The 23,369-nt window shown below is 39.6% G+C and overlaps 1 protein-coding gene across 2 annotated transcripts in view; it reads right to left on the reverse strand.

The window, feature by feature from the left end:
* The window catches only part of MINDY3 (MINDY lysine 48 deubiquitinase 3), a 325,101-nt gene that overhangs the window by 235,897 nt on the left and 65,835 nt on the right, over nt 1-23,369 (reverse strand). For both annotated transcript variants that reach the window (XM_053714015.1, XM_053714014.1), the window contains exon 9: nt 10,098-10,177. In XM_053714015.1, the coding sequence (XP_053569990.1) occupies nt 10,098-10,177 (80 nt within the window). The remainder of the gene's footprint in view (nt 1-10,097; nt 10,178-23,369) is intronic.

Raw genomic sequence — 23,369 nt, forward strand, 5'->3', positions numbered from 1 at the left:
TTAGACAGACAAGCATGTGGACCATATATACTGATCAGCTTTTCAGAATGTGGTAGTATTGTCACCAGGAGACTGTAAAACCTTCCAGTTGCAAAGTTAAAGGGACATGAAAGTCAAAATTAAACTTCCATGAATCAGTTGATAAGCATACCTAGGTAGGCTCAATTGCAGCAATGCATTACTGGGAGCTGGCTGGTGATAAGTGGCTACACACATACTCTTCTTGTTATTGGCGCAACAGACGTGTTAACTAGCTCCCAGTAGTACATTGCTTCTCTGGAACGGATTTAACTAGGTGTTTAACCCTCAAAACAGGGGATAAACACAGTTAGATCATTACATTTATGTGCTTTTGTTTGCATACAACAACATTATACGCTGGTGACAAACCCACTGATGTGCAAGGCTGATATAATATGCATTATCTGTGATTCTCTAAAAAAGCTTTTATATGCATATTTGAGAGCCTAGAATCCATAAGCAGTTTTCTACATTCCAGCAATGATCTTATTTACAGAGCTGAATACACCATAGCTAGTTTTTTTTTTTTTGTGTGTAGCAGAATGGAGCAAAGAAAAACTAATGGAACAAGCATGACATCACGGTAGCAGTGATAAACAATGTTTATAGCAATGTTATACATAGTTGCAGACAACTATAGACTGCTAACGACATTTGCGCACTTGGGAGCTCCTATCAGCCTACCTAACTTTACTCCTCAACACAGGATACCATATGGACAAAGCAAATTTGATAACAGGTAGAAAACCATTTATCCAAACTGCTTGGGACCGGGAAAGTTTTGGGTTTTGGAACACTTGCATCTGTAAAAAGAGACAGCTTGGAGAGGGGATGAGACCAAGTGTAAACAGCAATATCTTATGTCATTTAGGAGATATTTACATGTCATAATACAGCTTATACATGTAACCAAAAGGTAGTTTTACATGTCATTAATATACTTTTGTATGGATAGTACCCTCAGGATGATAGTTAAGCACTGTAATCAGAAATGTAATATTTGTTGTTTTAAATAGACTATTTGCATTTTAGAAAACAAAAACCAAACCAAAGAGACAGGCAGAGAAGATTTTGACTTACAGGCGGGGAATAATAGTACTTGTCAATTATTATTATTTTTAAATAATTACATAGTTTGGATTTCAGAATAAGTTTCGATTTTTGAAATTTTGAGGATATGTTCATGTAATAGAAGAAAACAGAAAATATATGTAACATTGCAATCTGTCTGCACCATGAACGTTTAGTTCCGATTTTACTGTTGCTTTAAAGAGACAGTATACACCAAGTTTCATTTAAATGCATGTAACTGACACTACTATAAAGACTATGCACATATACAGATATAAAAATACTAGAAGCTACCAATTTAGCACTGTTCATGATTAGGCTAGGTCACACACTAAAAGGGGCTGAAAGCAGACCCTTCCCTGCATATGAAAAGGCCAATTATACGACAGAAACAATCTGAAGTCTGTATACGTTAGTATACATCTAAAACTTTGGGGCTTGGTTAGGAGTCTGAAAATCAGCACAATGTTATTTAAAAATAAACAGAATATTATTATTTTTTTTTTACAGTAACACCCCAGATGGGCTATATAAAATGTACAAAACATTTATGCAGAGAAAAATCTAGTGTAGAATGTCCTTTTAAGTTCTGAGGATTCCTCTTTAGCAGAAGACATTTGTTCCATACAAACTGACAAAATTAAAATTAGAGTTATTTGAAAATTCTCCCATTGGAAACATTGTAAAAGTTTGAGAAATTATATAGTCAGACACAGGGAAACACAAAAATAGATTTAAAGCAGAGAAAGGAAACAAGACTAAATTCTGCTGAAGAACTTTTATTAGACAACAGCCCGCATCTTTTATCTTGTGTTTATATCCCTCATTTCTAAATGTTCTTTGTGTGGAATACATTAAGAGAGAAAACACTTAATAATTTTCCAGTAAGTGCTTCAAATGGTCAGCCAGGTCTGTAAAATCTAGAGATTTTTAATGCACAGCTTCTGATGGAGAGAATAGAGTATCACAGCTTGTTACTGCCCCCTGCTGGTTAATCAGTGATGCACACTAGCTACTTTTCCAATAAAGTAAAAGTACTGTAAAAAAAAAAAGGTTTGTGTAACACACCGTTTCTGGAAAAAAAATACCAGCCATGCTCATTTCATTTTTGAAAGCCCAAGAAGAGGAGACAGACCTCGTGGAATGAGCCATAATTCTCTCAGGAGGCTGCTGACCAGCAGTCTCATAAGCAAAATAAATTATATACTTCTCAACCAGAGAGAAAGAGAAGTAGCAGTAGCATTCTGACCTTTACGCTTCCCAGAGAAACAAACAAACAGGGCAGAGGACTGACGAATATCCTTAGTCGCCTGTAGGAAGAATTTCAGAGCACGCACATCCAAATTGTGCAACAAACGCTCCTTATGAGAAGAAGAATTAGGACAGAGAAGGAACAAAAATTTCCTGATTAATACTTCTATCAGAAACCACCTTAGGAAGAAAACCCAACTTAGTACGAAGAACCGCCTTATCAGCATGAAAAATAAGACAAGGCTAATCACACTGCAAAGCCGAGAGTTTAGAGACTCTCCGAGCAGAAGAAATAGCAATAAGAAACAAAACCTTCCAAGATAACAACTTAATATCTATGGCATGCAAAGGCTCAAACGGAACGTGCTGCAAAACCTTAATGGGACAGTGAACCCAAAAATTACTGTAACTTATTTAGATTAGTTAAATAACTCCCTGAGTTAGAAGGTCCCACCTCAGAGGCAGCCTCCAAGGTGTAAGAAATGACATCTACACTAGGTCTGCATACCAGATCCTGTGAGGCCATGCAGGAGCTATTAGAATTACTGATGCTCTCTCCTGTTTGATACGAGCAATGACTCGTGGAAGGAGAGCAAACAGATATGCTAGACTGAAATCCCAAGAACCCACCAGAGCATCTATCAGGGTGGCCTGCAGATCTTCTCGACCTTGAACCGTACCTTCCGTACCTTAGGAGTTTGGCATTCTGCCAAGACGCCATTTGATCCAACTCCGGCATCCCCCATTTGAGGGTTAACCTAGAGAACACTTCCGGATGGAATGCCCACTCCCCGGGATGAAATGTAGGTATGCCCAGGAAGTCCGCTTCCCAGTTGTCCACACCTGGAATGTGGATGGCAGATGGAACCAACTGTGAGCATTCCCCCAATGAACAATCCGAACCACCTCCTTCATGGCTAAAGAACTCCGAGTTCCTCCCTGGTGGTTAATGCAAGTCACTGAGGATATTGTCCGACTGGAGCTGATAAAACAGACAACCGAGTTAAAGTCATCAGAGCATTGTAAATTGCTCTCAACTCCAGGATATTTATGGGGAGGGCAGATTCCTCTCTAGACCATAGTCCCTGCACCCTTAACGAATCCCAGACTGCTCCCGAGCCCAACAGGCTAGCATCCGTGGTTACAATCACCCAGGAAGGTCTCCAAAAGCATGTGCCCTGAGACAGATGCTCCTGAGAAAGCCACCACGGGAGAGAGAGTCTCTTGTCGACTGAACTAGATCTATCCTCTGAGACAGAACCAAATGGTTCCAGTTCCATTATCTGAGCATGCATAACTGCAGAGCTCCCAAATGGAATCAAGCAAAGGAAATTATGTCCACGGAAGCGATCATCAGACCAATTACCTCCATACATTGAGCCACTGATGGCCGAACAGTAGACTGCAGAGACGGGCTAGAATTTGGATTTTCTGATCTCTGTCAGAAAAAATTTCATAGATAGGGAATCTATCATGGTCCTTAAGAAAACTACCCTGGTAGCTGGAACAAGGGAACTCTTTTCCAGATTCACTTTCCATCTGTGGAAACGTAGAAAAGACAACAAGATCTCTGTATGAGAGATTGCTAGTTGAAAAGAAGGCTCCTGAACCAAACAGTCTTCCAGATAGCGCGCTATAGTAATTCCCCATCTAGAAAAGTGAATCCCAGGAATTTGTGATGGTCCCTGTGGATGGGAATATGAAGATATGCATCTTTCCGGTCTATGGTTGTCATGAACTGACCCTTTTGGAGCAAAGGAAGAATGGAACAAATGGTTTCCATTGTGAAGGACGTTACTCTGAGAAATTTAAGACACTTCAGGTCTAGAAGGGGTCAAAAAGTTCTCTTTTTTTTTTTTAACCACAAACAGATTAGAATCCTAGGTCCTGTTACCTTACTTGAACTGGAACTATCACTCACAGGGAGGAAAGTTCCTGAACACAGTTCAAGAAATGCCTCTCCTCATTGGATTTACAGATAATCGTGAGAGGTGGGATCTGCCCATGGAAGGAAAAGTCTTGAATTCTAATTTGTAACCCTTTTGAAATACTATGTCCACAGCCCATTAAAGATCTGACATCTCGTATCCAAGCTTGATAAAAACAGTGAAAATCTGGCCCCCACTTGATCTGATTCCGGACCGGGCGCAAACCCTTCTGACTTATACTCAGCTGTGTGTTTCTTTGATTGCTTCTCCTCATTCCAAGACTGATTGGGTTTCCAAGAAGACTTGGACAGATCCTGCTTGGAAGAGAGAGAAGTCCTTGAAGTTACAAAAGGAACAAAAATTACTTTGACGTCCTTTAGGTCTGTTCTTCTTGTTTTTTGGAAGAAAAGACCCTTTGCCACCCGTAATATCAGAAATTATTTCTGCCAGACTGGGTCCAAACAAGGTCTTACCCTTATAAGGAAGCGCCAAAAGCTTAGACGTGGAGGAAACATCTGCAGACCAAGATTTTAGCCACAAAGCCCCGCAGGCTAGGACAGTAAAGCCAGACATCTTGGCTCCCAGTCTAATAACCTGCATGTTCGCATCAGAAATGAAGGAGTTGGCTAGTTCAAGAGCCTTAATCCTATCTTAGATCTCCTCCAAAGGACCAATAAGATTCCGCACTTGTCACTGTGGCAATACAAACTGCAGGTTGCCATTGAAGACCCTGATGTAACATACATCATCTTCAAATAAGCCTCCAGCTTTTTTTTTTTTTGTCCATGGGATCCTAAAGGAGTAACTATGCTCTATAGAGATCTAAGTTCTCTTAGCCAAAGTAGAAATAGCTCCATCTAGGCACCGTGCAACATGAATCTTCTGGACTGTAAGTTCCCATGGGAATGGGCCCTCAATTCCTCCTGTATGTGTTTGTAAATTTTGTCCTGTCTCTTACAAGTTTTATATTATTGTTTTATTTAAATGAACTGTATCCATGGACAGCGCTGCAGAATATGATGGTGCTTCATAAATAAAGTATAATAATAGTCAGCAACAGGAAACATCTTTTTAAAGACAGGAGACGGGGAGAAGATATCCCTGGACTCTCCCATTCCTGTGTAATAATCTCCGTCACATGGTCTGGAACAGGAACACTTCCACAGAGGAAGGAACATCAAAGTCTTTGTTAAGTTTATTAGATTTCTTAGGGTTGACAGCGACAGAAGTATCGGCGTCGTCCACAGTAGCCAATACCTCCTTGAACAGTACCCGAAGGTGTTCAAGCTTAAATCTGAAGTTTACTTCTTCAGTATCAGATGAAGGAATTATACTGTCCAAATGAGATTTTACCCTCAGAGACTACCACCATATCCTCCACATCAGCACTTAAGGAGGACAACCTGTGTAGCCGTAGGTGTAACAGAAACCTTTCTATCTGAATGTCTAATTTTCCTCTTGCGTTTCCCCAGTAAAGGAATAGCAGATAATGCCGCGGATAACGCAGAGGATACCTGTGCAACAATTTCTGCAGGCAAATAAACTCCATCAGGAACCGCAGGGCACTGCATGTGACGCCATTGAGGCTTGGGACATTAGAGGAGAAAGCTGTGGCATTGCCTGGACAGTATCATCATGAGACACATTTAAGCTCATTAGAAATAAAAATATTTTCTTTACATTTTAGGGTTTTATTTAAACCTGAGGTACAGAATTGTAAAGGCACTACAATCTGAAGTTCAAGACAGAGCAGACAATTATCTAAACTTCAAAGCAATTCTTTATCTTTAAAACGCTAGTTGTGCTGGTCAAGCAGCCACCCACAGCTGGCTATGAACACAGAATGTTCTGCTTCCATTAAAAATTACCTATACTAAACTTTTTAGTTTTTTTATAACAAACAATAAGCACCACTACACCTCAGCATTAAACTGATGTGCATATCTGCCTCTCCAAAGTTGGAGCCCAAACGTAAAGAGCACAAGGGAAGCTGCTGTGTCGCAGCTCGATCCGACACCACTCTGGCAGATCTCGGAGACAAAAGAGGTGGTCACATGATAGGCTGAGCGAAAACTGCGCCATCAAGAAAAGCACGCTCAAGCCGATAGTGAAGGCAAAACTGACACCGTCAGTTTAATTTACGATCGGATTAAAAAGCAAACAGCATGTCTTTCTTTCATTGCTTTGCGTTCTCTAGCAGATATCTCTGCCAGTCTACCGTTACACTAGTGATTGTGATAAACTCTACAGTTAAAAAAGAATTAAACCCATGAGCCACAAGTTAACCGCCTTCTACAATAAAGGTGATTAACCCTTAAGTCTCTGAAGTCACACACACCAGTGCCTGCACACTGTCTAAAAGTAATCCTCTCCTAAGGTTTAAGTCCCAAAATATACTGCAGTTTTAAGGGCTCTACTTCTTAACCCCTTCAGTGCCAGTCTCCCAACCTAGAAGACAAACAGCACTTACCTGCAATTACAGCTCTCCGGCAGGTAGACAGCTCACACGGTATGCAAGGACACCACTCCTCAAAGAGACCTGTGAAAAAAGAAAAGAACAGAGTAAACCTACTCTGGCTTTCTATACTAAGGCAGCAAATATGTTAGGAAAATTCAGTGAAGTTCCTAACTGCTTTAAAGCCACCACTACCCTACTGAAGAGATTAAAGTGGAGTACGGCTAGACCCAAAAAAACTTGCTTGTAGCGAAGGAAATCCAATTTTCTTCAGACACCAAAAACTTCACCTCCTCCATTAACAGAGGCAAAGAGAATGACTGGGGATTGTGGGAAGGCGAGTGATACTTAACAGCTTTGCTGTGGAGCTCTTGGCCTCCTCCTGCTGGCCAGGAGTGATATTCCCACTAGTAATTGATGACGTTGTGTACTCACCATATCTTAGGAAAGAAAATGTCCCATGACAGTAAATTGAAAAAAAATTTTTAAAATTGTATGCTCTATCTGAACTATAAAATAATTTTTTGGGTTTCATACCAGTTTAAAAATACCGACCATATTGGTAAAATACCGGCTGGGTGATAATCCTAGTTACAAGAGAAAAAGACATAAGCAGAGCTGGAAATTCTCACTAGTCATAGATCAGGAGTAAACTAATAGTTTTTAATTTGCTGACTAGTAACTTTACCTATGACTAACTTGCATATAATAGTAAACTTCTTCAAGGACTGATATACATAATGTAAGATAATGTTTATAAAACAAAATGTTGTCAGAAAACATTTGTGGTTCATAACTCCCATGTGGCGACAAAAACATAATTTATGTAAGAACTTACCTGATAAATTCATATCTTTCATAGTGGCAAGAGCCCATGAGCTAGTGACGTATGGGATATACATTCCTACCAGGAGGGGGCAAAGTTTCCCAAACCTCAAAATGCCTATAAATACACCTCCCACCTTAGTTTAACGAATGGCCAAGAAGTGAGGTGTATAAAAAGTAGTAAAAAGCATACAAAGAGGAACTGGAAAAAATAATGTGCTTTATACAAAAAAATTATAACCAAAAAAAATAGGGTGGGTCTCATGGACTCTTGCCACTATGAAAGAAATTAATTTATCAGGTAAGTTCTTACATAAATTATGTTTTCTTTCATGTAAGTGGCAAGAGTCTATGAGCTAGTGACGTATGGGATATAATACCCAAGATGTGGAAATTCACAGAGTCACTAGAGCGGGATAAATAAAAACAGCTATTTCCGCTGAGAAATTAAATCCCCCCCGAAAATTACGTTTTCTTAAAAATGTCAAAAAAACTCAAATCAAAGGCATTAGAATCAAGCTGAGACAACTGTCTGAAGAACCTTTCTACCAAAGGCTACTTCCGAAGAAACAAATACAAAAAAAATGTAAAATTAGAAAAAATATGCAGACGACCAGGTTGCTGCTTTTGCAAATTTGATCAACTGAAGCTTCATTCTTGAAAGCCCAAGAAGTGGCAACTGATTTAGTAGAATGAGCTGTATTTCTCAGAGGCGGAGACCGATAACAGAGCCTTTGAATAGATTTCCCATGGGTAAAACCATAAAATCAACAGGCAATACTCCCTTCACATCCCTCTGACAAACACTGTACTCTGAGAGGAATTGGGCTTTAAAATGCTTAGAAGTGCCTTTCACAGAAGAAAGCAAGCATGACTTGTTTCACCATCCACCACCGAAGGCAAAGTTTGCAAAACTAAGGTGTGAGTGAGGTGAGAGGTGTATTTATAGGCATTGAGGTTTGGGAAACTTTGCCCCCTCCTGGTAGGAATGTATATCCCATACGTCACTAGCTCATGGACTCTTGCTACTAACATGAAAGAAATGTAATTCCCCATAAGTTGTCTATGCATAGTTATTTATTTTAATTGCTTTTCCAGAAATTTAACTCAGAAACTATATATATCTACCCCCAATTGGGCACAGTAAAGGAGATAAGATAAGCAATACTAAAGAAGCTTTGTCCACTACCAGAAAAATGCTAATTTTGCTTAAAGTGATGGTAAACTTTAAATAATCAAATGCCATAAATGAAATCTTTGCCATTAGAAAAGTATGTGTGTACCTTTTTTGTTTTTAATCCATCTGTGAAATGGTTAAATTAGTGCATATAGTTATTCTTCTATTACAATGTTATGCCGGCCCACATGGATGTACTCTTTTTTTTTTTTATGACAATTCAAGTGAACATCCAATCAGCATGTGTGTCAGTTGACAATCTTGAAGTCCAGCCTCTTTAAAGCCCATAGAAAGCCTATGTAGAGAGTGGATTTGACTGTCACAGCCCAGCCAGAAGAAGAAATGAAGTGGGGCGGAGGAACAGACAATACCAATTAGGATTATAAATCTTATTATAAAATATGTATACACTTTAAAAAAAAAAAAAAATTGTGGTTTTACTTGCAAACTAATATGTGTTTTATTGCAATATTCTTATAGTCTGAAATTTACCATCACTTGAAAATTCCTGCTTTTTCAAATAAAGATACCAAGAGAACGAGGAAAAATTGATAATAGGAGTAAATTAGAAAGATGCTTAAAAATTGCATGCTCTATATGTATCATGAAATTAAAAAAATGGGTTTACTATATCTTTAAGTTTCTAAATCAATTTTGCATGCGCTTAGCGAATCTAATTACATTGCAAGCAAATGAATCTTAACTCCCATGGCTGGGATCCACTGACTTGAGCTGGAAAACCTTAAAAGGGACAGTCTAGTCAAAATTAAACTTTCATGATTCAGATAGGGAATGCAATTTTAATCAACTTTCCAATTTACTTTTATCATGGAATTTGATTAGTTCACTCCGTATTCTTCGTTGAAAGCCAAACCTAGGTAGGCTCATATGCTAATTTCTAAGCCCTTTAAGGCCACCTCTTATCTCAGTGCATTTTGACAGTTGTTCACAGCTAGATAGCGCTAGTTCACATGTGCCATATAGATAACATTGTGCTGAGTTATTTATGAATCAGCACTGATTGGCTAAAAAGCAAGTCTTTCAAAAGAACTGAGATAAGGGGGCAGTCTGCAGAGGCTCAGATACAAGGTAATCACAGAGGTAAAAAGTATATTGTTTGTTATGCAAAACTGGGGAATGAGTAATAAAAGGGATCATCTCTTTCTAAACAATGAACATTTTGGAGTAGACTGTGCCTTTAATAAAGATAGAACAAGGAGAAGTGTGTGCCTCACACTGACAACAATTCTAGGTAAAATATCTTATAGTTCTCAAAATCAAATTTTAATTTTTTGGCAGAGCATACATAACAATTTGCTCAGTTCATACTATATTTGTATAATTGTGTTAGAAAGAAGACAGCACTTACTCATCCCTGAGCACTCTCTGTCTCCATCCCACACATTTGAAACGGCGTGTCCAGTTAGCAGGAGGTTGATTAAACTTTGGCTGATAAAGAAAACAAAATTAAATATAGCAAAAAAAAAAAAGATAGAGATCATTCAAATAATCAAAGGAGAAAATGAAAGAACAGACTGTAGCATGTACACAAAAGCAAGGGTTATTTATATTTACAATAAATCAGGTTTCCTTACAGTAACAGGCCCTAACTATTAAAGGAATACTAACCCCAATTTTTTTCGTTCACGATTCAGATAGAGTATACAATTTTAAGCAACTTTCTAATTTACTCCTATTATATAGCCGCAGTGTAACCTAGGTTCCAAAATGGCAGCACCCATGATGAAAGGGAGGTGCATGAAATGTGTTTAGAGTCCCTTTTTAAAGGGATTCTAAACCCATTTTTTTCTTTCATGATTCAGATAGAGCATGCAATTTTAAGCAATTTTGTAATTTACTTCTATTATAATTTTTTCTTTGTTCTGTTGCTATCTTTTTTTTTAAAAAAGCAGATATGTAAGGTTAGAAGCCAGCCCATTTTTGGTTCAGAACTTGGGTAGCACTTGCTAAATGTAACCACCAATCAGCAAGGTTACCCAGGTGCTAAACAAAAAATGGTCCGGCTTACAAACTTACATTTCTGCTTTTTCAAATAAAGATAGCAAGAGAATGAAGAAAAAAGGTGTAAATTAAAAAAGATTTTCAGTGGTAGTAGTGTTAAACTCAGGCTGGATGTATAATAATCCTCCTGATGACAAAGAGAAAATGGCTTGGTGTGTATGTAAAAGCCAATTAATAAGAGTGCAGTATACTCACTCCATAAGTTGCATGATATCCGCTTGTCTGGAGTATGTCACACAGAGGTCCATTAACAGTGATCCACAGATGTCTTGTAACAATCCTGGTTTAACAAACAGAGCAAGAAATCTTTCAACTGCTTTTATCTGTTTTATATTTGCTCTTGAAAGACGTTTGCATACGTTGAAACGCGTTGAGCTAATAAATAATTTTTATCTATATTGGAATATGATTTTGTTCCTTTGCTGTGACATCGCCGGACGTCCAATTTTGATGGAGTAAGTTACTACTTATTCAATTTATAACAGATTCTACATATTTTTCACTGGAGTTTTTTTCTTGCTCTCAGCTTGTTAAACCAGTATTGTTACAAGACATCTGTGGATCACTGCTACTGGACCTCTGTGTGACATACTCCAGACAAGCGGATATCATGCAACTTACTGAGTGAGCATATTGCACTCTTATTAGTTGGCTTTTACATACACACCAAGCCCTTTTCTCTTTGTCATCAGAAGGATTATTATACATCCAGCCTGAGTTTAACACTAAAGATTGGCGCCATCTACCACTGAAAATCTATCTTAACCACAGTCCCTGGGGATAGACGGAAAGAAGGCAGCGGTCTAACCACTAGGAGAGTATTAGTTCTCAGTCCATTTGTAACAGATTGTTGTTGTTTTTACCATCTTACAATATATGTACATTGTTTCTTCTGTATTGTAAATTAAAAAAAAGTTGCTTAAAAATTGCATGCTCTATCTGAATCATGAAAGAAAAAAAAAATCGGTTTAGAATCCTTTAAAAAGGGACTCTAAGCACTATAAACACATTTCATGCACCTCCCTCCCATTTTGGAACTTAGGTTACACTGTAGGTATATAAAGAATTGCTGCACATGTGCAAACACATCAGCACTGTATGTAGAGAAAGCTAGAGCTCAATATGGCAGAAACCCTGACTACAGGGAGGCTGGGAGGAACTGCCATACCCTGCTTATAAAATGTATTCAGTGCTTTAATGGCCCTTTAAGCAGTTATTCAATGTGACTTAAGCAAAAATGTCCACCATCTTCAGGCGGTTTCTCTACAAATGTGCACCCCTAACTCAGTGGCATAAGGTTAACATATAGTCCAGCAAGGAGAGGTTTTAAGACAGAAAGAAAAATATGCCAGCATGAAACTTTTATGATTCAGGTAGAGCATGCAGTTTTAAACAACATTCCAATTTACTTGCATTTTCAAAATTAGTGCCTCAAATTATATTAAAAAAAAGGGTTGTGCTCCTACTGAGCATGTGCAAAAGTTATCATCATTTATTTGTATAGCGCTGCAAAATTCCGTAGCGCTGGGTACAGGGATAGGGGTATGCAATGACAAGGATTTGTGATAAAATACAAAACATAAAACTGAATAAATCTAGTACAGGAGGAAGAGGGCCCTGCTCCGGAGAACTCACAGTCTACAAGTTTAGGGTGCAGAGACATAAGGTTGGGGGTTGCTTGTCACATCGGTTGTAGTTGCAGCAGTGAGTCAGGCAGTTCCTGTATTAGTTTGGTTAGGAGGAGAGATGGAGGAGATATGGAAAAGAGATGGTAAGCCTCTCTGAATAGGTGAGTTTTCAAGGAGCATCTGAAGCTATACAAGGTTGTAGAGAGTCTTATGAAGCGGGGTAGAGAGTTCCAGAGGACAGGAGCAGCACGTGCGAAGGACATTATATATGAATATGCGTTTGCATTTGACTGATGGCTGTCACATGATTAAGGTGGCAGGAACAATGGAAGTAATTTTGAAAACAGCCATTGCATTGCCTTTCTTTTATGCTTTTGTTGCTTATGCAATGCTCCTTAAAAGGACCATTAAATACAGCAGAATAAATCTAAATGACCATAGAAGTTTTTCTGATTTCTTCACAAAATCAGAACAAACAACAAACAGCAATCCATTGCAACAAAAAGGCAGAACAAACATAATGAGGAAGATGTTGCACAAGGTAAAGCCACGACTTCTGTCCCTCTTTTTGGTTATGAATATGGACACAATAAAATGTTTTAAGCAGAATCAAGGACAGTTCCATGTATACACTCAACGGTTTTATGCTAAAGATATGCAAGAAAAACAGATCCAATGGAAGAACTGGTTTCTTAGAAACTTGGCAGTCTTTTAGACCTTGAATGTTTAATCATCAAAATCAAGTGCAACATCCAACTATAGCAACACCTAAACAAAGGAAATCTTAGCATGGCAAGACCTAATACTTACAACATTTAAGAGAATTCCAGTTGAAAAGTCTTCAGTTTTCTACCACTTGATAAGGATCCTGTATACTTTGTAATAAGCCTTAACTGTAGATAGCAGGGAATGAGGTACTACAAAATTGATGTCCCCTTAATGAGTTCCAGTGACTTGTTATACTAGCTGCACCCACTGGGAGTGCAATTTCTTTATCAGCTTCTTGGTTACATAGCTTTTCTATAACCAATACTTTAATACTGAAATGGCAAAATCTGCCATTTCGACTAAAAACAAAGAAAGGTAAATGATATATTTGTAAAGAATATTACACAATATATATATATATACACATACATACATACATACACACATACTGGTCTGGGCCAAGACTGCATGTGACTCTAGAAATAGTGCAGCTTTTTGAGTGTGCTATAGCACCATAGCTGAGCAGTGTTTCAGGGTCATATGATGTGTCCCCGGTCCAGTCTGGGAGTACTGTTCCACTTTCCTTGTTTTGCTTGTGCTTAAGGGTGATTACAAAAGTCTGCAAACCCTGACTAGTTCCCAGTTTGTTTGAATATAAGCTTGCACCTGTGTGTGAGCCTGCATTTGTGTGGCTGTATTAGGGTCCCAGGTTTTGGAAGAGACTGTGTGTGTGTTTGTGTATATATATATATATATATATATATATATATACACACACACACACACATACAGTATATGTGTATATATGTGTGTGAATATATATTATTTTTTTATTATAATTTGTTTTGAAGTCGTGAGAAAATGTTAAAAAAAAAAAAAAAAAAAAAAAAAAAAAAAAAAAAGGATTCGTCCATAAGCGATAATAACAAAGAAACAAGATATACATTGTTATCACACAAATATTATCAATTAGAAAAAAGAAGCTGTGGCTCCATTTATTAACCAAAAGGATTTAACTAGGAGAGCGATGGAGTCATCACCATAGAGTATAGAGCTATATCTAGTGTAGTAATTATTTGTGAAAGGATATTAAAGTCTGCAGTGTGAGATAAACATAAAAGAGAAAATCGCAAAACAAGCTTAATTACTGTGTCACAAACGGGTCTGGACTTAGTAAGATGGAACTTCATTTTCATAGTAGATCACATAACAAATGCTCCCCACAATGCCAAAGGGGCCACTCTTGGACCCATTTAATCTAATGAAGTTAGTGCGTGGGGAGGTAGCTTTTGACTTGGCCACTCTTGGGCTGTAGTATATAGGGGGGGGGGGGGGGGGGGGGGAGTGGATTCAGCGGGCAAAAGCCACTAAGTAGTGAGGAGGGTGGAGCCTTCTAGATTGGCAGAGCGAAGTAATGTGGAGAGTGAGAGGAGGACATGTAGTAATGATAGAGGGTTGGTTTCATCTTATGGTAGGCATCTGTGGGAAGGTAGGGCACATCGAGTCATTTACACTAAGTCTATACGATGTGTTATCTGTACCATAGTTTCCATCAGAGTAAAAACATTGCAAGCTAATATATGTTATAACAGTACAGATCTTAAAATTAGAAATCATGAATTTGTTATAGTAGCATTCAGAGAATGGTACAGATCTACACAGATTTAAACTTAACAATATTTATAGAAACAAGATAAGTCAACATAGTGATTTATAATGGTTAAACATCTGGAGAAAAATAGTTAATAAAGGGCTCATATTTAGCTGAACCTGACAACTATGCACTGGACATATAGACTTATAATAACTATGAGATATTATTGGCGAGGATCACTAAAGTTGAAGTAAGCTACACTTGGGTTCTTTGTTCAACTTTAAGTGTGTAGGTCATGATGATATATATAACGGTAAGTTAATAAAAATATAATGACCTGTATGGTAACTCTCACCAGCAAATTAGATTTCTCAACTTAGTTTTAGGGTAGAGATAAACTTGTGTTGTCAGGAAGGATCTGAGCATGAAGTATATGCAGGATTTATGTACAGGGAAACTACAAGAACCTAGCCACCTCACACTAATTCAGTCCCACGTCGGGGTTCACCTAGGGACTATATATATATAAAACCGACATAAGTGACTCCAATACGGATATAAACTAATGAGTACAGGTAATAGTACAGGTATTCCTATAAGTGGGAGATATATGTTCAAAGAAGCGACTACTGTAATTCATCTAAATAAAGATGGCTAGGTGCCCAAAAATGCAAGTATAACAGTCAGAAAAAAAACTATTCTAGTAGATTGTCATCATCTCGACACTGTAAAAAAAACGTAAAAGCCCTCTTTTGGGTGTATGCTTATCCAAGTTCAAGTGTCCTACAGCTGACCTACCTCATCCTCATATAAAGGTTATATGAAAAAGGTTAAGGTTACTACAGACAACGCAGTGATGCCTAGGTGGTCCCAATATGTACATTTAGTTAGTACACCATAATGAGATCTGAAATAATACAAATCTACTTAACACTCAATACATGCAAAGAAGGGTGTTCAGAGTGATAACAGAAGATACATAAATAAATCATATGTTCTCTTAATATTAACCCATGAGGTATCAACTATTACAGGCTGACCTAATCCCCATCATGTCTCCGTGAGATAATGTATAACGTGAGTTAGTAGAAGACCTTAGACGGATGACAGGCCAGGCTATATAATATTGCATGTACAATAACCTAATTTCTAAGTGTCTCTTATGCAGGGTTATCCAGAAAACATTGGAGGAATATAACTGAAAATAAAGAGCGAAAGTAGCTAAGTGCAACTGGTGAACAATATATCTAGAGAAGAATAAATCCAAAACAGGCATCCATCATGAGTTCTATATACATCTGTCTTGCAGTTATATGCCCTGTCCCCAATATTCAAGATTTGGGCATGAGAGATGGCGAAGCATTTAATATAAAGTTACCCAACACCAGATCTAAGTTTCAAGGGTACAGGTGCTGCTGAGTAGCTCTGCCCAAAAGCCGAACTGTTACCTCAAAAGTTGACCCTCCAATTCTGCAGGATAGGTCCGGCTGCAATCAGTGATCCGTATGCGTGTGGTTTCCCCTCCTGATCCTTTCCAGACACGTACTTGGGGTGCCAGGTAGGACCAGCACTAACACTAAAATCATGGAGGTTCACAAAGTGATCAGAGTCCGGTTCAGGTCCCATCAAGTGTAAGGCAGCTTTGAGGAGATGGCTATCGGAGTAAGGTGCTTTCCCATCAAGCAACCAATATCCTGATCTCTCCCATGAGCGAACCGCATCCTCCGATGTATGAGAAGCCGAAAGAGAGAAAATTACGGGCATCTGGTATGACCGTGCTGTTGCAGCACCTTGTTGTGCAGCGATAGGAGTTTAATGTATTTGTATGTGAGCCTGAAGTTCCTCCCGCTCCATTATTACCACTGCAGATGCCTCTGTGCATTCAGAGCTGTATCGTATAACTGTCCTCAGGCTTTCAAATTGGCTTGTCATGCGGTGATCAATTTTCGTAAGAAGGGCTCTTATTTCGTAGTAATAATCCTCCATTATGAGAGATTAGAGCTAATGATCCTAGGCTGAGTAAAGCGGCTTGCAATTGTAAGAGGGATACGGCCTTCAAAATATTGGTCGTTACCGCATGGCTTCACGCAGGAGCATATATTGTCCTCAAATCTCTGGAAATCGTGCGTTTCTGGTTCTTGCGGGGTTTAAGGCATGTATCTGGGGTCATTATCATGAGAGGAAAAAGGAGTTTCAGGATTTATCTTTATAAGTTAATCCATAAAGTCTTGTCCAAAAGCCAGGAGCTGCTTAGAAACACATCTGGACCCCTCAGTAGTTGGCTCCTCCCCCCCTTATTTTTTATTATGGTGCAATACTTGCCAACATTGAAGTTTTTATGTAAGGCTATGAACTGTATGACTGAAGACGATTATGGTGTGACAGCTAAGAAAACTAGAAATTAACATCAAAAATATAAGCAATTTCTCCATATCCCTGGGTAATATTTACCAGTGAGAACCCTAATAGGTGGACCAGACAGATAGGAAGGAGCCTAGTAAGTAAAACCCAGGGATATGGGCCAATACCAGTGAGACGATTACCAAAGCATTATACAAGATATCATGGTGGGGGGAAAAATTAAATAAAATAAAGACTAGAGCAAAATATATAAAATGCACAAAAAGATAGAAATGTATTCAAGTTAGAACAGAGGATAACACTTTACGACTAAACCCAGCTAAAGGGGATTGGGGCACATCAAGCTTGTAATATGAAATTAAGGTATGATGCAATCTCCTTACAACAGCCTGACAAATTTCCTAGGGCACAGCATTTGCTTTGAAAGCCCATGATGCTACAACTGAATTAGTTGAATGTGCCCTGAGTCTTTCAGGAACCTGTTCATTGTGTTGATCTGGAGATAGCTTGAATGGTACAACCAGAAATGGTATCTTTTGCAGGAGCCTGACCCAAACAAGCACCTTTTCATATAACAAAGAAACGATCAGTCTTACGGTTTGATTGCGTCTTCTTAACATAAATGTGAAGGTAATGGACCACATCCAAGCAATATAATTGTTTTCCTTGTTTATCAGGACAGAACGATGGCAACACAATATATTGATTCCTATGAAAGTCAGAGAGAAATTTAGTCACAAATTCATCAACAGTTCTCAAAATTACATTATCTTGATGGAAAAAAACAAGGTATACAGAAAGCTTTACAGAAAGTGCCTGTAAGTAAGAAACATGTCCTTCTGAGGAAGATCCACCAGAAAAATAGTGTACAAGTAGAGGCTCAAAAGGGAGTACCCACTAAAGCTTCAAAAACAAAAAGGGAAGATACCAGGATGGAATTGTAGAGCTCTTACTTGGTTGGATTTGGAACAAGGCTTGAGAAAAAAAAAAATCACTAAGGGATCTTGATCCCATTTTCCACCCCCAAAATAGCTGAATTGCAGAAACCTAAATCTTAAGTGTTAGAGCACCAAGGCCTTTAAAAAAAAAAAAAAAATCATGTAAAAATGTAAGTAATTGAAATAGTTAAACTTTGCTGTGGTAACATTATATTGCATCAGAAGAAAAGAGGTCCCAGATCCGGTAATAAACAGCTGTAGGATTTTTCCTGTGCTTTCAAGAGTGTTTGAATTACTGAAGCTGAAATATTAAATGGTTGTAGACGGACGATCTCAGCAACCATGCCGTAAACCTGAGACTCTGTGGGTTTGGATGCAACAGAGGATCCTGATGTAGCATATTCCCAATTCCTTGAAAACTTTGCCACATGGCTCCTTACTTTCTCTCTCTCTAAATATACCTGCTTTAATTCCGGGGGACTTCAATATCCCAATAACCCACCTGCTCCTTCTGCCTCTAAAAGTATCTCACAATCCACCCTATTCCCTACTCACCGCGATAAACAGTCTATTGATCTGGTACGCTCCCTCTGCTCTATATTTGACGTCACCTGTCACCAGTTTCCAATTTTAGACCACCAGCTACTCACCTATCATCTTAATGTACAGGCTAAACCTACTTCCCCCCTTGCCCCGGCACCTGTAGAAATCTGCACGCTGTGTATCCTCTATAATTGTCCAACCTTATTCGACATTTCCTCCCCCACACTTCCATAATATCCTGCCCTAACCTTGCTACAACCCCCTATAATAATACTCTTTCCTCTGCACTAGACACTCTTGCTACTCCCCAGCTACGCAAGACCACACATTGTGTGTTACAGCCGGGGCACTTGGCAAACATGTTATATGCAAAAATATCCCCACGCTGCTGAGCGTGCCTGCAGGAAATCTCGCTCTGAACCTCATTTTATCCACTAGAAGTTTATTCTTACGACCTGGGACGGAAGAGGCGGAGCTGCGAGAAGACACCGTGGGTGGCTGGGAGTCGGGAGAGAAGGCCAGGGGTTGTTAGTCAGCAAAACGAGCCTAAGGTTTGACCCGTATCCACAGGCAGGACGCCAGCGGCATGTGTACCCCCAAACCAACACAGCTGGTGCCTCTAGGCAAATTCTTAAAGCCGCATCAACAGGGAAGATCTAAGGCATGAGTTTAACGCTGCATTAAAAGGACTGGAAGCCAAGGGGAAAAGACAGGTTTAAGGCCTGGGAGCAGCTCCACATCAGTTTAAAGACACTGTTACAGACAATGTTGATATTGGGGACTGTGGAAACTGGCTGGGCATTATTAGCTGACACTCTATCTCGATTAAAAACCACAGAACACAGATAAGTGCTACAAGTTATCTTTAATATATGTTCCCTTTCTAAATCCTGCTTAGATCGAATGCATTATGTCCACGCAATAGGTTGCATCACTGTGCTGGGCTTAAAAGTTTAACAGCAGAGCGGCACTAAATTAAGGATAAAAGTGTTAACACACAATAAGGATAGTCTTTGAACTTATCCCCAATATATTTTGAAAATCATCACCGGGGGGGACTATACTCAAAGTGAAACTTGGGTCATGGAATATAGACCCGCTTAGTGTGTGAATTAGAGGGGTAATACCCACGTTCCCTTCAATCACATAAAATCACCCTGGAGGAAACCATTAAGTGATACTCATGTTTATGGCGTCATTTATTTTCTCAAAAGCTCATACTGAAAGGGGTTACCCTACTAAAATGTATGGATTTAAGGGCCGCTAACAATGTATACCCAGGGACATAAGGCTCTTTGTGAAGAAAGCCATGAAATGAGCCCAGGGGAAAAAGAATAGAAAACTTTCCTTATACCTAGGGTGAACATATTGCCTCTTTAAAAAAGGGACACATATGAAAAATACATATGTATTTTATATTTGCTTACCAAAAAGCACATTGCTTTTAAAAAGCAAACGCAGGAGATTACCATTTGTGCCAGGATCTGCCTACTAGTGAAGTAGCTATAAAGCTCGTCTTGAAAGGTTAGCTGTAGATATAGACTTAACATTTAATTCAAGCATATCTGAAGCAACAGAAATGCAAAATGTAGTTATTTTAATATCTAAAAGAAAAACATAATTTATGCTTACCTGATAAATTTATTTCTCTTGTTGTGTATCCAGTCCACGGATCATCCATTACTTGTGGGATATTCTCCTTCCCAACAGGAAGTTGCAAGAGGATCACCCACAGCAGAGCTGCTATATAGCTCCTCCCCTAACTGCCATATCCAGTCATTCGACCGAAACAAGCCGAGAAAGGAGAAACCATAGGGTGCAGTGGTGACTGTAGTTTAAATTAAAATTTAGACATGCCTTAAAAAGACAGGGCGGGCCGTGGACTGGATACACCACAAGAGAAATAAATTTATCAGGTAAGCATAAATTATGTTTTCTCTTGTAAGGTGTATCCAGTCCACGGATCATCCATTACTTGTGGGATACCAATACCAAAGCTAAAGTACACGGATGAAGGGAGGGACAAGGCAGGCTTGAATGGAAGGAACCACTGCCTGTAGAACCTTTCTCCCAAAAATAGCCTCCGAAGAAGCAAAAGTATCAAATTTGTAAAATTTTGAAAAGGTATGAAGCGAAGACCAAGTCGCCGCCTTGCAAATCTGTTCAACAGAAGCCTCATTTTTAAATGGAAGCCACAGCTCTAGTAGAATGAGCTGTAATCCTTTCAGGGGGCTGCTGTCCAGCAGTCTCATAGGCTAAGCGTATTACGCTCCGAAGCCAAAAAGAAAGAGGTTGCCGAAGCTTTTTGACCTCACCTCTGTCCAGAGTAAACAACAAACAGTGTAGATGTTTGGCAAAAATCTTTAGTAGCTTGTAAGTAAAACTTTAAAGCACGGACCACGTCCAGATTATGTAAAAGGCGTTCCTTCTTTGAAGAAGGATTAGGACACAATGATGGAACAACAATCTCTTGATTGATATTCTTGTTAGAAACTGCCTTAGGTAAAAACCCAGGTTTTGTACGCAGAACTACTTTATCTGAATGGAAAATCAGATAAGGAGAATCACATTGTAAGGCAGATAACTCAGAGACTCTCCGAGCCGAGGAAATAGCCATCAAAAACAGAACTTTCCAAGATAAAAGTTTGATATCAATGGAATGAAGGGGTTCAAACGGAACCCCTTGAAGAACTTTAAGAACCAAATTTAAGCTCCATGGGGGAGCAACAGGTTTAAACACAGGCTTAATTCTAACCAAAGCCTGACAAAAAGCTTGAACGTCTGGAACTTCTGCCAGACGCTTGTGGAAAAGAATAGACAGAGCAGAAATCTGTCCCTTTAAAGAACTAGCTGATAATCCTTTTTCCAAACCCTCTTGGAGAAAGGACAATATCCTAGGAATCCTAACCTTGAGTAATTCTTGGATTCACACCAATAAAGGTATTTACACCATATCTTATGGTAGATTTTCCTGGTGACAGGCTTTCGTGCCTGTATAAGGGTATCAATGACTGACTCGGAGAAGCCACGCTTTGATAAAATCAAGCGTTCAATCTCCATGCAGTCAGTCTCAGAGAAATTAGATTCGGATGATTGAAAGGACCTTGTAGTAGAAGGTCTTGTCTCAGAGGCAGGGTCCATGGTGGAAAGGATGACATGTCCACTAGGTCTGCATACCAGGTCCTGCGTGGCCACGCAGGCGCTATCAAGATCACCGATGCTCTCTCCTGTTTGATTTTGGCAATCAGTCGAGGGAGCAGAGGAAACAGTGGAAACACATAAGCCAGGTTGAAGAACCAAGGCGCTGCTAGAGCATCTATCAGTGCCGCTTCTGGGTCCCTGGACCTGGATCCGTAACAAGGAAGCTTGGCGTTCTGGCGAGACGCCATGAGATCCAGTTCTGGTTTGCTCCAACGATGAACCAATTGAGCAAACACCTCCGGTTGGAGTTCCCACTCCCCCGGATGAAAAGTCTGACGACTTAGAAAATCCGCCTCCCAGTTCTCTACACCTGGGATATGGATTGCTGATAGGTGGCAAGAGTGAGTCTCTGCCCAGCGAATTATCTTGGAGACTTCTAACATCGCTAGGGAACTCCTGGTTCCCCCTTGATGGTTGATGTAAGCCACAGTCGTGATGTTGTCCGACTGAAATCTGATGAACCTCAGGGTTGCTAACTGAGGCCAAGCTAGAAGAGCATTGAATATTGCTCTTAAATCCAGAATATTTATTGGGAGGAGTTTCTCCTCCTGAGTCCACGATCCCTGAGCCTTCAGGGAATTCTAGACTGCACCCCAACCTAGAAGGCTGGCATCTGTTGTTACAATTGTCCAATCTGGCCTGCGAAAGGTCATACCTTTGGACAGATGGACCCGAGATAGCCACCAGAGAAGAAAATCTCTGGTCTCATGATCCAGATTTAGCAGAGGGGACAAATCTGTGTAATCCCCATTCCACTGACTGAGCATGCATAGTTGCAGCGGTCTGAGATGTAGGCGCGCAAATGGCACTATGTCCATCGCCGCTACCATCAAGCCGATTACTTCCATACACTGAGCCACCGAAGGGCGCGGAATAGAATGAAGAACGCGGCAAGATTTTAGAAGCTTTGATAACCTGGATTCTGTCAGGTAAATCTTCATTTTTACAGAATCTATCAGAGTCCCTAGGAAGGAGACTCTTGTGAGTGGGGATAGAGAACTCTTTTCCTCGTTCACCTTCCACCCATGTCACCTGAGAAATGCCAGAACTATGTCCGTATGTGACTTGGCAATCTGAAAGCTTGACGCCTGTATCAGGATGTCGTCCAGATAAGGGGCCACTGATATACCTCGCAGTCTTAGGACCGCCAGAAGCGATCCCAGAACCTTTGTAAAGATTCTTGGAGCTGTAGCTAACCCGAAGGGAAGAGCCACAAATTGGTAATGCCTGTCCAGAAAGGCAAACCTTAGGAACCGATGATGATCTTTGTGAATCGGTATGTGAAGGTAAGCATCCTTCAAATCCACTGTGGTCATGTACTGACCCTCCTGGATCATAGGTAGGATGGTCGGAATAGTTTCCATTTTGAACGATGGAACTCTGAGGAATTTGTTTAAGATCTTTAGATCCAAAATGGGTCTGAAGGTTCCCTCTTATTTGGGAACCACAAACAGATTTGAATAAAAACCCTGTCCCTGTTCCGACTGTGGAACTGGACAGATCACTCCCATAACTAGGAGGTCTTGCAAACAGTGTAAGAATGCCTCTTTCTTTATCTGGTTTACAGATAATCTCGAAAGGTGAAATCTCCCTTGAGGAGGGGAAGCTTTGAAGTCCAGAAGATATCCCTGAGATATGATCTCCAA

Source organism: Bombina bombina, chromosome 5 (genome assembly GCF_027579735.1).
Source record: "Bombina bombina isolate aBomBom1 chromosome 5, aBomBom1.pri, whole genome shotgun sequence".
Lineage (NCBI taxonomy): Eukaryota > Metazoa > Chordata > Amphibia > Anura > Bombinatoridae > Bombina > Bombina bombina.